This window comes from Cimex lectularius, unplaced genomic scaffold, assembly GCF_000648675.2.
Source record: "Cimex lectularius strain Harlan isolate CLEC.00 unplaced genomic scaffold, Clec_2.1 scaffold20, whole genome shotgun sequence".
In the NCBI taxonomy this organism is placed as follows: domain Eukaryota; kingdom Metazoa; phylum Arthropoda; class Insecta; order Hemiptera; family Cimicidae; genus Cimex; species Cimex lectularius.
Genome location: NW_019392641.1, coordinates 2,324,458 through 2,340,949, shown reverse-complemented (window position 1 = coordinate 2,340,949; position 16,492 = coordinate 2,324,458). Strand labels below are relative to the sequence as shown.

At 31.1% G+C, this 16,492-nt stretch overlaps 1 protein-coding gene and 2 long non-coding RNA genes across 3 annotated transcripts; 2 read left to right on the top strand and 1 right to left on the bottom strand.

Annotated features, from left to right (window-relative positions):
• The first annotated feature begins 270 nt into the window (after positions 1-270).
• On the top strand, positions 271-5,472 carry LOC106661530. The gene is made up of 3 exons (XR_001339751.2): positions 271-772; positions 837-932; positions 5,395-5,472. It is a non-coding gene; the product is annotated as an uncharacterized LOC106661530 (long non-coding RNA).
• LOC106661528 lies at positions 1,618-13,790 on the bottom strand. The gene is made up of 28 exons (XM_014384993.2): positions 13,607-13,790; positions 13,343-13,527; positions 11,920-12,156; positions 11,692-11,850; positions 11,318-11,484; positions 10,348-10,538; positions 9,729-9,997; positions 9,522-9,662; positions 9,441-9,459; positions 9,333-9,372; positions 9,121-9,264; positions 8,778-8,861; positions 8,468-8,563; positions 8,327-8,392; positions 6,828-6,987; positions 6,586-6,765; positions 6,392-6,520; positions 6,081-6,323; positions 5,860-6,001; positions 5,668-5,793; positions 5,376-5,506; positions 5,110-5,290; positions 4,811-4,926; positions 4,528-4,745; positions 4,375-4,465; positions 3,847-4,023; positions 3,532-3,776; positions 1,618-3,470 (listed from the first exon to the last, which is right to left on the bottom strand). The coding sequence occupies exons 1-28, from the start codon at positions 13,674-13,676 to the stop codon at positions 2,081-2,083; spliced, it is 5,397 nt and encodes a 1,798-aa protein (XP_014240479.1). The 5' UTR covers positions 13,677-13,790; the 3' UTR covers positions 1,618-2,080.
• LOC106661529 lies at positions 13,246-13,839 on the top strand. The gene is made up of 2 exons (XR_001339750.2): positions 13,246-13,494; positions 13,584-13,839. It is a non-coding gene; the product is annotated as an uncharacterized LOC106661529 (long non-coding RNA).
• Positions 13,840-16,492: the final 2,653 nt, after the last annotated feature.

The window sequence follows — 16,492 nt, the reverse complement described above, 5'->3', positions numbered from 1 at the left end:
TTTTATAGATCATTATCTAGATGTTAAATTTTCAGTTTTCTCTTGAGGTATTTATTTATTTATTTACGGATTGAAATTCACTATAAAAAGACATTTTACAATAACAAAAAATAAAAATAATATATACAAAAAAAATAAGGACATATATACATGGTAATATTATAAATGGTAAATAGAAATGATAAATATAAAAATACAATTAAAGAGTAAAAACTGAACAACAACAAAAATAAAAGACATAATTATTAAGTAAATTGAGGCAAAGGAAACAAAATAAAGCTAAAAGACAATTGAAACTATAATATTTACGTTCATATTTAATGAAAATAATGCTCTTCGTAGATATATAGTAAGACTTTAGTGCAAGATTTAAAAGAACGAGTAAATGAAATAAATTGTAATAAACTTTTAACAGTATGAAATATAAAAGTATTTAAAAAATATAAACTGATAAAATTTAACTAAAGTAGGGTTATAGGATATGGTTTTTCACAGAACTATTGCAGATGTTACTCTTGATCATCATTCGGCGTAGAGAAGAGAGTATGTAGTTAGAGCTTTGGAATTCAATATAAAATAGTTTGTGGGTTTTGAGATAGTGCGAAGAGACGTGTAGCTGTAGCTGAAAGAGGAGAGAAGGACTATCAATGAGATTGTTTAATAATTTAAATACAAAAACAATATCAAAGTAATCCCTTCTTTGTGACAGTATGAAAAGTTTAAATTCAGAGCGGATTCCAGAGTAGGCAGAGTTCGGAGTTAGATTGAGTTTGTAAGAAAGTTTTTTTTTTTTTTAATTTGTTTTGTATAGATTGAAGAATTTTTTGATGATTTAGATAGTATGGGTTCCAAACAGGTGTAGCGTATTTTAGTAAGGGTTGTAGAAAAGCTTTATAGATATGGACAAAACATTGAGGATTTTTAAATTCAAGGTATGTGCCCTATTGACATTTGTTGTTGTTTGTATTTATTCTTTAATTAAATTTTCCAGATAACTTGTATAAAATGTATGTATAATAAAAATATTGTATAAAAATGTATAAATCATTATCTATTTGTTAAATTCTCATATTTTCCCTTGAGGTCTGTGCCCAATTGACGTTTGTCGTTGTTTTTATTTACTAATTAAATTTTCTAGATAACTTGAACTTTTCTAATCTAAATAACTTCTAGATAATGTATCACTAATAGTGTAAAATGTATGAATAATACAGTATAATAAAAATAATGTATATAAATAAATCAAAAGTTTTATACATCATTATCTAGATGTTGAATTCTCAGATTTCCTCTTGAGGTTTGGGTCCTATCAACATTTTTTTTTAAATTGTATAATTAAATTTTCCAGATAGCATGTATAAAATGTACAAATAACAGAGTATAATAAAAATAATATCTGAAAATAAATCAAAAGTTTTATACGTTATTATCTAGATGTTGAATTCTCAGATTCCTCTTGACATTTGTGTTCTATTGACTTTTTTATATTTTTATTTTAAAAATTAAATGATAAATATGACAACATCCATGAATGTTCTGAACTTAGCAATGATCACACTGATGCGTACTATTTTATGTTTCCGGTAAGAAAATAAATATGAGAGAATGATAAAAATATTGTTTGTGTAAAAGGTTTTATGTTGTTATTAACTTGCTTTACAATCAATCGCAACATGCATAAACTCAATGTACCATGGAAAATAATAAAAATCTAATTATACAAAGTAAGTATAAAGAACAGTATATTTTATATACTTATCTTGAATGCAGTCGTACTTGCATTCAATTTCAATTTCAAAGAATGTGCATACAGTGTTGTTCTGTTGTGCAATAATTAAAATTTTTCGGGAGTGATGGCTGCTAGTCTAACTAATCTTCTACCTAAGATTTAGTGTCTACCTAACATTAACCTAACATCTAACTAATCATCCTGGTCTGCCCTGAAGTTTACAAATTCCTGTAAACTGATGGGAAAAGGTAGGCCAGGATGATCGGAGAGAGCTAATATATAATATTAAGTTATTTAATATATAAACAATAACTTAAAGTCAAAAGTAATAATGTCAACATATTTTTAATGTTAATCAATTTGTTTTATATGATCCTCTTCCTCAAATGTATCTTCATCGACTAACAATTCTTCGTGTTCTTCGGATCCCCATAAATTACTTCCAAATTTTAATAATGCAGACGGCCTTTCTTCTTCCTCCTCATCAATCTGTTCTCCAAAATACATTTGATCTTCCTCATCCAATCTCGGTTCTTCTTCGACATCCGATATGATTTGTTCTACGGTTGCACGGTGTTTCTGGTGCTTTTTTGATTTTTTAGTATCTGGTTTTAATTTCCTCGGCTTCTTGGGCTTTGGAACAGGTTCTTCAATAATTTCCTGGACATGCTCCGGTAATGCACTTTCGTCCATGACATAAGTGTCTTGGGGTGCTTCCTTTATCATCGGGAGCGGTCTCCGGATCACCTGCGCTATGTGCCTCCCAGGTGGTGGCCCTTCAAAATGTTCGACAAAAGGTTGGTCTTTGTCAACTTCTATTTTTGTATTTAGAGTCGCTTTCCAATCGTCTTCAGGTATACTCGGAGGAGACGAACCAGGCGAAGGTATAGACTCTCCTGAGTAAATAATTTCATCTTGAGAGCTTAAATCACTATAATCCATAAAATCATATTCATCGTCGTCTCCTTCTTCTACCTCTGGAATTGATATTTTCGAACCTTTGCCTGCTATTATCCGTCTTACTGTTTTAATATCTTTTACAGACTTTTCTTGCATCCTTCGTTGCCAGGCTTCATACTTATTTTCTTTCTCTATCTGTCCTTCTTCTTCTCCTTCTTCTTCCATGTCCACCTCATCCTCAACTGGCACTTCTTCACTCACAATGTCTGCATCCGACATCAACTGAATGACACTGTCTTCTGTCCCTTTTGTTACATGAGATATAACAGATCCTTTTATCGTTTCAGAAGACGAAATTCTTAAATTGCTCGAAATGTGGCTCATGAACGACGCAGACACACTTTCTCCTAATTTTTTGTACAATGACAAACCTTTTATCCTTTTCTTTTTTTTCTTTTTCTTTTCAAATTGTATAGCATGCTCCTTAGCGAACATTTTATTAATATTTTCTATTTCTGAGAGAAAGTCGAGGTCAAGAGAACAACTTTCATTAACTTCGAATTTAGCAAATGTATAAGACTTTCCTCCTATAAATGGCAAATCTTCACGTTCCTCTTCACTATTTTCAATGGGTTCAAATATGCGTTCATTCTCATTGGTTGGACGAAAGTCAAAATCCCATAGAGGATCATACTGCTGGCCATAAACACCTCTCAACTGTTTCAAATTGGCCACTCTCTTCTTGTATTTCTTTATCGTATATTTTGATTTATGGTTCTCCCATTGTCGAAATGAAAGGCCATTTGCTTCTAATTCATTCTTTACTATCTCCCTCAGCCACCTGCACATTTTGATCATTAGAAATAATTTTACAATTTGAAAGAAAAAATCCGGGAACTTACCTGTTTCTAGGATCCCTCCACCTTCTTCTATCATTGAACACTTCGCGGCTCGGTTTGCATTTTTCAACAAGCTCTGTGAATGGCAATTTATCATCTAGGTCTATTTTAACAGAAATCGCCTCATCGTATTCCTTTTCCATTTCTCTCCCGTTGGGACCGAAATATAGTTCAATTTCATTGAGAGTATCTGTCACATCGAATGCTTCCTCTTGGCCGATACGTAATGATATTTGTGAAGCTTTTTTCTATAAGAGAAGGACAAAATTACAACATTATTATTATTATTATTATTTTATATATATATATTTTATATACCGAATGTTCAGGATCGACGAATATTTCTTTAGCAGCAGTTTGGAATATTTTGTCAGCTTCTCCTAACATCTCGAGAACTTTTTCTTCTTTGATTTTAAGTCGAGTGTCCTTCCTGACCAATGGTAGCATCTGTTCTCTTAACGTCTCTAGATTAACACATTTGTTTGCTAAAATTGTCTAAAACAGAAACATTTCAAAATGAGACAAAAGTTTTTTAACGAAAGATAGACAAAATGTTAAAATTATGAAATTTGGCTATGAAATTTTCCGTTTTGTTTAATTGTAGTCAAAATTTTCAAACAAAAGTCCCTGATTATTAGGAAGGAATTTATTTACAAATTAGATTATGAAACACATCTTCACGAATAATTAACTATTTTTTAAACTGCTTATAAAAAATATATTTTTCTTAACTTGTTGATAATACTTTCATCAGATTTACAATTTACAACCGTTTTACATTTATAAATTTGATTGCTGTTTCTAATAATTTCAATCATCTAGGTATCAAACTTAATTATATCTTACATTGACAACGTGGTCTTGTTCTTGAGTCTGCCTTTTTTGTTCCATGGCGACAACCCAAGGCGGAGTTCTTCGACGCCTTCTAAGATACCATCTTCAAAACAAACCCAAATATTTATATTAAAAAGCCAAAAGATATAAAAATTGAATATTTACTTATATAATTCTTGGTAATATTTCTTGCAATCCTTCTTTTCATCTTCACCATATGAAATTCCGGCGACTTTCTTCTTAGTTGTGACTTTTGCTTTAGAGTCGGTCGTTTCTCTTTGAGCGAATCTTGATACGTGCATACTTCTCCAGGTCTCGGCCCACTTCAGCAGGGCTTCTCGTCTTGGAGGTTCTCTCAGTATTATTTCATTGAGTTTGTCCAGCTAAAAACGAAAGGTTTGAGTGGAAAAAAAATCAAAGACAATTAATTTAAAATATGATTAAGCACCTCGGATTTCTTCCAAAGTTGGTAGAACCATGGAATGTAAAGTAGAATAAATGAGGCCTTGCTGTCAAGAATACCAAGCAGACCTTTGGGTAATTTGAGCAGTGCTGAGGAAAAACCTTTAAAACAAAAAAGAAACACTTTTTTTAAGGCACATTCTGAATAAAGACTCTGGTTAAACCATTTACCAGATTGATTGACACAAAAGTAAGATTCTAATAAGAAAATGTTTAAAAAATGTGATTTGACTCAATGTGAAAAATACAAGAAATATAATAGATGTGTACAAAAAAAAAACATACAAATGATTCTTTCTCCAGAAGCTGGAATTAAAATTTTCGGTTCGTGACTTTGGAGTATGAGATCCCAGATTTCAACGAATCCGTCTGACCGACCGATTCTATACAAGCTCGGTCTCAGCGGTGACCAAGAGCAACAGCTCACGGTCAAACCGTAATACCTTTTCCACATAATCGGCCAAGTCTGTGGAGAATATCAGAGTCAGCGATAAAACTAATTTAAATTAAACTATTAATTAAATTAATATTAATTAAAAATAATTACACACCATATCTCTTGTGTTCCAGATAGCATATATGTGGCCTCCGGTTGATATCGCGATGTTATCGATGAAAGGATGTCGAGCAACTCCAGTGATCGGTCCGTCATGAATTGCAGCAAACGTCTTGACAATAGTTACTGGAATGTAAAAATATGCAAATGTTAAAAATATATTTAAGTGTGATTGGCATATATGGCAGCACATTTTGTGAATGGGAAGATAAAGTAATATTAATTGGAAATCATTATATATTTTTTTATTTTTTTTAACTTACCATACTACAATAAATTGATTTTACCTTCTGGAGATTTATCTATTTCTCCCATGACACCTTTTCCTTTCCATTCTGCAAAGCCTACTGATCCGGTCATCGTTCCAACAAAAGCGTTTTGAGAAATGGTTGTCTCTTCTTCGTAATTTAGCTCTGAAAATGAGAATAAAGTTAACGTAGTGTCACGTATTTATTAAAAATGTAATGCTGATGACTCACTGAGTTTATACTCTATTATATCCCCCATTTTGTCTTTCCCGTGAGGATTCGGTGGTGTGACTCTTTCAAACTGTAACCGCCTCGGTTCAAACTGGATACTTGTTATTTGTAGTGGTAAATTATTCGGTGAATTACATAAGATCTAAAAAACAAACAAAAAACACCCAGGATAAACTATGCACTTTCTTTTACAAGATTTTAATTTGTCAAAAAAAAATTACTGAATATTTGGATGGCCATCTCTTGTTGAATTCAGCCAATACTGATTTGTCTTTTGTCAGAGCTGCAGGTTTATGGAATTGATTCCGTATGCCGACCAATCTTTCGATGTATCTTGTCGTACCTTTCGCCCTTGGTGTAATGTTCAAATCCCAAAATTTGATTTCTCCATCCAAAGAAGTGGATATTATCTGTGATGAATAATTCTGGTCTTCTTTAAGGGGTGAAAAAGCACCATTGTTGAACTGAAATTTTAAAAAAGAATTTTAAAATTTAATAAAATCCACCCATCTAATAAATTTTATATAATCACCTCGTAATTAGGCGGGAGCCATTCAATGTTAATAACTTTAGAACGATGCGAATCTGACAATGAGGTGATGGCAGCATACTTTATCCATTTTGGTACTTGCAAATCTTTGAACCATGACATTTTCCTTTTCTAAAAAAACAAACAATGTAATGACAATGATTTATTAATCACTAGAGCATTTTGACAGGCCTTACCAAAACTCTATATGTTGTTTTTTCCCCAGTGTCCCTTAAAATTGATGTGGTAGTCGGTGGAAGTTTACCTTGCAAATCCCATAGAACAAGCTGTCCTGTTATCGTCCCTCCTATAATTATGTCTCCGTTATGAGGGCAGAAATTAATACTGTGAACTTCTTGTGGGCAGTCAAGATGTAGCTGTAATATATCGTTTTTTAATTTTCAATGTTAAATATGTAAATTTCTTTAATAGTTTTTACAATCGCTTTTAGATCATTTGCAAGCCACCAAATCAGGATCGGGTGTTCTGAGCTTAAGAAATTGACAGCATTTTTCTTCTCATCATCCTCATCGTCAGTGATTTCTCTGTATATGTCTTTTTTCTTTTTCTTTTTCCTTACTGCACCAGATTGATCTGACCTGAAATGCAATGCACATTCATGAGGCATCATGTATCATTATTTAAAAGTGTTTAGCCTATTCAACTACAAGAAAAAAGTTGTATGCTAGTTGTCAATATTACAACGGGAAGATATTACCAATTTAATGAAACTTTTCTTGATGATACACTTGATGATACTACACTTACTTCTTGATGATAAGTCAAAAAATATTAGACATTAGTGTCTAAGCACTCTTGCCAGTGGGCTGTAGGGACCGAAAAATATTTTCGCTCATTTAAGTAATTTTTTAAATATGTTCTGCCTTTATGCAAGTATTGCAAAGTTAATTAGGATAGAAAAATAATAACCAGGATTATTAAGTGAGATTAAATACATAATAAATCCAAAAACAAATATGAAACTAGTAAAGTATGTAAAAACTAATTTTTTTAAAAAGAACAAATCAGTTTAGATTTTAGCAGTATTTAATACCCTTAAATACACATTTTCACTCAATTATGTATTTTAAACTAAGCTAAGTTGCTCGGTCGCTACATGAAATCGTATTTGGTAAAAAGCCGTAGCATGGGCATTGTAGATATTGAAATATGTATTTTTAGACTGAGCAATGTAGCTAATTAGGTTAAAATGCATTTTTAATCCAAAACAAATTTGATTTTCATTTTTTGCACACCCCAAAATGCCTCAATATAATTTTTTAGAAAAATGAAGAAATATTTTTAAAAAAGTTTTCCCTTCTAAATTTCTCAGGATGATTTTTAACCACAAAAATGGCAATAATTTTAAAACCACTCCACCCATCTACTAGAAACTTTACAGAGGCTAAGAATTTATGAGCTAAACTTAACATCACAAATGTTGCCTTTGTAAATAAATTAAAGCCGGAGGTTTAAAATAAAACGTATGAGGTGTTTTTGTTGAATTCGTCTTTGCTTTTCTAATTTAGAATCACATAATATCTAGACTTTGTTGAAATTAAATTTACATAAAATCCAAAGGGGTTATGAATTTGTAAGAAGAACAACAGGACATTGGAGAGGGTAAAATGGCTCTGTTTAATTGAGCTAAAAACACCTTTTTCTGCCATATAAATTTGTATTTATTGGTTTTAAAAAGTGCTCAAAAACTACAAATGAATTTTTAAAATTTTTTATCATTTTTATCTACTTTGTTGGAAGCATTTTTTGGTTTTTGTAACTTTTCATACATCTAACCTTATTTAATACTGCAGACTACTTTTTACTGTTTTTTGACCTAGTATTATCACAAAAAGTTTCATTAAAATCGATCTACTCTTCTTTTAGCCCAATTTAAAATAAAATTAATAAATAACTACTGACTATATTTAAATATACCTAGATTCTTGGTCTCTTATTGAAGGTTGTGAAATTGATTTTAACTTCTTAATGGTTGAAGAATGTCTAGAAAACGAATCAAAATGATTTTGATTTTAAAGTTATTTGTCTAGAATTACCAACAACTTTTCACTTTCTTACTGTATTCGTGTTCGATTTGTGGCAGATGAAGCGCCAGAAAAGGATTGCGATTTTCGAATGGTTTTCGTTTCAACATGCTTTTCTGTCTTTCCTTTTCTAATAAATAAAAAATTAACATTTAATTACATTATGTAAGTAATATTTCAATTAGAGAAACCAAGCAATAGAGCTCTTGGTTAGCAGAGTAATTTGTTTTCATAACGTCAATTATAATTTACCAAAAAAAAAGTTGCAATGCAAAAGTTCATTTAAATTAAACAAAACGTCAAAAAGATTTTAGTTTTTGTTTAAATGAATTACTGTTTCTTACCTTCTAAAAAATGGGAAAAAAGACTTATTTCTGGGAGCGAGTATTACTTTCCCTATCTGCTTTTCAGCTTTTGCTATGTGTCTCCTGAAAATAAAAAAAGTTTTTTTATTTTTATTAGTATTTTATTTATAAACTAATAACGTAACTTTTACATGCTAAGGAAATAAATGAATAACTGACAAGATATTGTAGATATACAAATAACTGATTTGTTTTTGTATATTTTATTTTTGTTAAAAGTCAATCTTAATTATCAAATCATTAAGTTATAATTAGGTACTATAACCAGTACATTTATCATTACGTGCAATTAATACATTTTTTTTAAATAAAATGAACCCACTTGTGATATATGAGGGCTTCTTCTTTGATTCCCTCTCCGAATTTCCAGAATTTACCATCCCAAATGGTGTTAAAGGTTTTCATCTGCTCTGGGGTCGGAGGAAACTTCTCGAGATACTTGTATTTCTTTATTGACTCATCAAATCTATAAATAAAAAATAAAATAAAAAATCAACATTAATAATGCTTTAAACGATTGAGTTAAAATTTTACCTTGTTTTTGTATTAGGATTGACATCAACATGTTTGTTACCTAGCAAAATAGATGAGTTAGTGACAAGAAAATAGATTAAAATGTACATAATAATTCAAGAGTCTTACTACGTGCTTGGGCTTTCACCTAAAAAAAGTGTTCAGTTTAATTAGTAAACGATAAAGGTGGAAGAGATAAAAATCACTCACCCTTGCAATTATTTCCTCAGGGGTCGGATTGCCTTCAACAAATTTTGTATAATGAAAATCTTCGTCAAATTCTAAATCGTCAAGTTCGGGTATCGAATTTTCATGTTCAACCTCCATTTTTATAATCAACAGCCGCAAATCCTACAAAAATTTATTTCTTGTCAATACCGTTTATATATCGTATCAATATAAACCGTTTCGTATTACTTTTGAATGTTTCAAACAGCGCAACGAATGGATCGCCAATTTGTTCATACTGTCATCTTCCTTTCGTTTTCTGTATTTACGGTAATTCAGAACACTTTTCATCCAAGATTGAGCATGAACTATCTCACCGATTAGTTTCTTTTTTTCTACTTTCGGTTCAAATGATCTAGGAGCGACTGGTTTATATTCAAAGTCAGAATCGTCCGAGTTTGATTCTAAATATATTGATTCACAGAGCACTTCATTCCCATAAGAAACTGCAACGATTCCTAAAAAAAAAAACAGTATAATATTTATAAAAAAGTTTGAAACAGTTTATTACTTAGATTAATAATAATGAAATACTTAATGGATGGAATAATGGCTTTAATTTATTATGTTAAATACTATTTGAAATTGAACTCATCTATTCTATATCATTTTATGAGCTTGTGACATAAAATGTCACCTCTAATCCGGACAATTGTTGGCAATTTTAAAAAAACTGGAGAAGAATGAAATATGCAAAAATAAATAATTTACAGAATTAATATGAACATCTATCTTTTAACAAAACCATTTTTATTTCTATTTAAACAAATTACTACAAAACCTCGGATGATCTAAATATGTTTTCTACCTGAATATTTTGGATGCCAAGATGTGTCAGTGACATATTTGTTCCGATCACCTGTGATGTCGGCAAACATCACAAAATGTTTGTACTCGAGGAATGGATAAATCTGTAATAATTGGCCGCATTTGGCTAATTCTTCGTAGTCATTCTTGTACAGATCATATTCAGCATTGTACGTCAATGCATCCATGAGTCTAAAACAATTAAAATTGTCAAAAAGTTGTATTATTTTGTCTTTAATTTATTATATAGAAAAATTATACAACAATGAAGTAAAAGACTATTATAATTTAAATTAAAAAATAATAATATTCATTATTAAACAGGAAAACTTAGTCCGTTTTTCCAACTTTTATCATCCCCCTTTTGTTTGACCAGTCATTGAGACAGCAGTCAGTCATGTTACAAGGTATTAAGACGAACTTATTAACTGTGGATGATGATAGTTCTCTGGTACAAACTGGGGGTATCAGTTGGTCAGGCTCGTTTCAGCTTTAGTGTGGGTCTGTGAAATTACCTCAAAAGGAAAATACACAATGTCAGAAGTCTTTGTTGTCAGGTGAGACTTCAATCACCCAAACTTCGAGTTACACGCCTGATTTATTTCCATTCTAGTACACCTTCTTGTAATGTGCTTTTTCTACTCTCAAAGCTACCAAAGTGTCTTTGGCGAGATTCTTGGCCAAAACACATAAACCACCCAGCATAATAATGTTTTGCCGGCACAATGGCAACTTCCAATGCAATGCTAGGATTTAAACCCAGGAAGACTAGCTTCACTAATACAAGAATAGAAGGCTGTAACTACTCCTTTTTAGTGAGGCAAATTTATTACTTAATTAATTACTTATTACTTTGCATACATGATCTGAGGGTGTGAGTAAATTCTAATCCCAAATTGAACTGATTGTACAAAAAAAAAAATTGACTAATTATAAATGAGCTGTTACTAAGTCAATAGTAAATCACCTACTTTTTACAGCCCTTTTTAAACGAATCAGTTAACGCAATAGTAGTGATGGGCTCGTTTAATTTCTCTTCCTTTTCTTTGGCTTCTATTTCAGGGTTGAATTGAGTCGATGCGTTCATTGGTATTTCTGGTATCGTTTGAGCAAATGAATCCTTACATTCAGTTATAGTCTGAAAAAAAGAAAAATGAAAGAAAAAGAAGTATTTTGGTCAATTCATAATCAGCCACACTAGGCACACGCAATCACACAAATAATCAGAAAGTATGAAGTTAATAAGTAGAGCATTTAAATATTCGATATTCTTATTTGAAAACATAATAATAAAAATGGCAAAACTTCTACTTAAAAAACACATAAAAATTGAAAAATATCATACCTGAATACATTTATTTGAACAAAATGTCGGGATTTGTTCAAAAGTCGTTCTAGTATTTTTTATAAAAGCATAGTTATGTGGCGAAGTTCCAGCATCTACATTTACAAAATTGGGTGATACAAAACGGCAATGCTTCATTCCGAGGTATTCAAAACTGATCTGCAAAAAAAAATTGTTTATTAGAAATATTATTCTTAATATTTATAACAATTAATATTTAATACAAACTAAGGGTCTATTATTGTAAGCGATGTCTATCCCAATTTCAGCGGAGCTTCCCAAATCTACCCACGGTTTGGCATCCATGCCATTTGCCTTTTCAATGAATTTCATGTGGTTTTCATGTAAAAGTTTCAACTCTTCGATTATTTTATTTCTCCCTGTGTTCGTGATGCATACAAAAAAATTCTCATCATCAAGATTGCGAGTATCATAGCCGACCAGAACCTCTGGATCTTTCAGATTCTAAAAGAAAAATGAGTTTAGCAAACAAAGGCCAAATATTATTAATAATAATGACAGCAAGGAATACAAAACATACACTTTAAAAAACAGTTACTCAATTACTATTTTGCAATGATGTCTGCGGGTCGGTGAACTCATGATGAACAGGCAGTGTGTTACTTATTGGATCAATTCCTCACTGAAGATGGCACAATACCGAAACGCATGTGAATAGTTCAACAAACACAATGCTGGTTCAGCATGAGTATCTTTTACTTCTAATTTTGTCATGATAGTAATTGATTTCCATTTATTTAATGACTTTCAAATGTCATGTATTAAGTATGATAAAATTATTTCCTATATAAATTAGTAATCAATTAGACCAATAAATTTTAGTCAAGGAAAGTTCGATGGGAACGCTTACTTGCCCTGAACCCTTTTGTGGCATACCAAACTGCAAAAACCTATCAGCAGTATTGGTATTTCCACCGGGGGCCAGGTTTCATAGTCTTAGTAAAACCATAGCCAGCCAGACATGATGATAGGACTTGGGTATCATAAGGATGCCATTTCTCCCAAAATGGATCCCCAAAAAAAGAAAAAATCCATGGGTTATTCTGGGATTCGAACCCAGGGCAATGAGCATGGCAATATGAGTCATATTCTCTAACCACTCAGCCACTGCAGTCCCCTTACATTAAATGTATTGTCGTTAATAATTTTATTGTTATTTATTTTTTTATTTCCCCAGTCATACCATCTTTTTACCAAATGTGTTACTTTTCACTCCTATTTTTCCTAACTAAAAAATGTCCCAACAAACATACAAGAACATTAGTATAACATAATTTACAATAACAGAAAATGAAAAAAATTAATTTGAATATTCTGCAAATAATTAGTATTTTAGATTCATTTTGTCTTTACTAATTTTTATTTCAAATGATAGACTAGGATTATCATGACTAATAAACATTGAATAAAAAATGTATTAATTTTTTTTTGTAATATAATTTCATGTTGTGGATGTTTTAGGTGTTATTGGTATTCAATGCTAAATAATGTGAAAATTAATAAAAACAAAACAATATTTTATTGTTTTTTGTTCAGTGCCTTAGTTATTTCACATGTGTACACACAACAAATGTCACTTTTTGATTTTGGTTCAGAAATATGAGTAAAATTTTGTTTTATCTACACATACCTTCAGTTGGTTTTTGTACGAATTGAAAATGGACTCTTCCCCGTAGTCCAAAATCTCTTCCAAGACGGCATTTTTTGAGATTGTTTTCCATGGCTTGTCTATGAATATTTCTTTTCCTAAGACACAGGACAGTTGCTTCTGGATGTGGGACGGTACGTGTAGTAGCACAATATCTTCATTTTCAACTGCAAGTTTTATATATATATTTTATTAGTTATTAAGAAATTATCTTCTTCTACAGGAATTTTTGGTAAAGTGACTTACGCAATGTTTCAAACGTCTTCTCTATATCACATGGCTCGCCAGAGAAGCGTTTATATTTGAAGATGTCCATATCTCCTCTTCACTTATTAGGCAAGCTATCTACTGGACAGGCGGAACTTTTTATGAACTTGAAAGAGTGATAATTTTCAAAATAACAAATTGATAAAACAATGTTAACTATTGGTTTGAACAAGCAGATGATAAAAAATATATTTTCTAAAAATCTGTTTAAACTGTTACTATCATTAACATATTAACATGGTACACCTGAAACAATAAACAAAAAACGTATAATACATTGCATTAATAAGAAATGACAAGTTTAAGCAAAATGGCACCATTTTTCTTTAAGAAAAGAAATTTCTATGGATTATTTGTTTCATATTATTCTGGTCTGCCTATCGTTATTGTTTCAGTCAGATGCATTTTAGCGTTTCGCCAATGGCTGGTTTTGATCCACAAGTTCATTTATAAAGCCTCACCATTCTTATAATCCTGACCAACCACTGGAAACAATCGAACTACAGGTTCATCGCCTGATAGAACTCAAGGAAAAATTCAACTGTCTGTCATTTGGGTGGTAATTCTCTTTAAGAAAGTAATTCCCGTTATACTTCTATAATAATTCTATGCAATGATGCAATTCTTTTTTATATAGATCAACACAATTATTTTTGTGTCGGTGTTTGATCATTAAGATATTTGGTAGAAATCTTTACTTGGGGACTGCAGTTAACTTTCTATCTAGCAAAATTATACAAAAATGGGAAGAACAATATCACAGGAACTTATAAATAATAATATTTATTATTGAGGAAAACGGTTCATTTTTCCAACTTTCATCCTCTAAGATTTTGCTTAACCAGAAGTTGAGACAGCAGCAAGTTACAAGGAATCAAGATGATGTTCTTAAAGGTAGTTAATGATACTTCCTTGGTACGATAGGCAGAGACCATTAGGTGTCTTTGAGCAGTCTTCGATATGTTTAGACCTATATTTTGGTCTGTCAGATGCATTTCAGCATTGGTGTGGTTCTGTGAAATTATGAGGAAAAAATTGAGATCTCACTATGTCAGAAGTCTTGCTTCTCTCAAGAGCTGCCACAGTGTCTTTGGTGAGCTTCTTAAGGGGGTCTCACTGTTACTGTGAAAAGTGTTGTTCTTTGAAATAAGCTTGCAAAATTTAGAGTACAGTATACTTAAAAAAAATGTTACATTGAATTTGTAAGATATGACAATTTCAGTCAAAATGGCAACATTTCTTTTTAAATGAAGATATTCTTGTAGATTAGTTGTTCGAGATAATACTGCTTATCCTTATTGTTTCAGTCAGTTAAACTGTCAGATATTCACACTGGCTGGTGGTTTGTAATCAAATGTACATAATACGGTGCTTCACACTTCTTACACCCTGACCAACCATTGGAAATGGTCAACTACAAGTTCATCACCCAGCAGACCTCAAGGAAACATTCTTCATACAATTAGTTGTTGTATAAATGATTTTTTCTTTAATAAAGTAAGGTAATTCTTGGTTTAAATCCAGCTACCCAGTTGGGTGTCATAGACAATGAGTCAAACAACATTACTTTTTTCTGATTCAATTTCAAATAAAACTGTTTAACATTAATTTTTTTAAAATTTTTTAAATATCTCAAATTTTCTTAGATCAGTGCTATCCTTTGTGTGCTAGCGTTTTCTTATTACAGCCTTTCCTTATGATTAGAGCCTGGTCTTATATGCAATAAAAATCATCCAATATGTAATAATGTATGTACTAAAAAACCCCTCAAATATTCCATATAATTTGCAGTAAAAATATTAAAATATGCAGGATGAATGTCAATCACCCGTCTAATAATTAATTTTTTTTTAATCTACACATTTTTTGTCAGATAATTATGATTTTGAAAGGAAATAGAACAGAAAAATTTCAGTAACACACAAAATCATATAATTTAAAATATACAAAATCAATCATTAGGCTTAATTAAGTTCATGATCAGGATTAAAATTAACAATGCTATACATTTCAAAGTTAGTTTATGTAAAACTACAGTTTATTGCTAAAAACTATACCTTGGGGGAACAAAAATTCACTGTTAACAGAGGTGATGGGAGCATACTTGTAGGACATAAAATAATAGGATTGCCTAGATAACAACTTTATTGTTTCCATTTAAGATTTTATATTATTTTTTAATTTACCCCAATTCAGTCAAGTATATTTGTTATATTTCTTTTGTAACATAATTCTCGCATTGCTGAAGATTTCTGTTATGTGTTGAAAATAAAGAAGACATTGAAATTCCCATTTTTGAATTTTTTTAGGTTTTCTAGGTAGAAATATCAGCGAGGAGTTGAGGACTGACGCTGAGTATTTTTCTTTTTCCTTCCACAACCTGACTACTTCATAAAAATATTCAATATCATCTCAAATAAGATGCTGATTAATTCAAGATAAGTTGGGTTGTCTTTGTTCCTTTTAACCAAAAACAATAAAATTTTAGGCTTTTGTCTTTTCCCTCTAATGTTCTTAGTTTCATAGTTTATTTTCATTTTTCAAAATAATAAAAAATTTTCAAACACAATATTCTCCAAACATACAGAATGAAATTGTACCATGTTGGCATGATTTGGATAAATATGTTATCACTATAGTCATAAGGTTAGCAAAAAGGACATATAATTGCATACAAATCCATGCTCTACTTGAAATATATAATACTTGGGGATTGCAATGTTAAAGCATCCAGCTAATTACCACGCTAGCGTTTCAAACCCTGGCATAGCCATGACTCTCAACGTGAAGTTCACTTTAAGCCTCCTGTTTGACAGAAGTTACATTAATTGAACCTTACGAGAGGAAATAATGTGCATAAGAGGC

Excerpts from the sequence above, each read along its gene's own strand:
- LOC106661528 (XM_014384993.2), bottom strand. The coding sequence starts at position 13,676 with ATGGACATCTTCAAATATAAACGCTTCTCTGGCGAGCCATGTGATATA. Across the intron at positions 8,564-8,777 it reads TTTTTCCCATTTTTTAGAAG|AAAAGGAAAGACAGAAAAGC; the intron begins GTAAGAAACAGT and ends TTTATTTATTAG. Across the intron at positions 5,291-5,375 it reads TCTGGAACACAAGAGATATG|ACTTGGCCGATTATGTGGAA; the intron begins GTGTGTAATTAT and ends TATTCTCCACAG.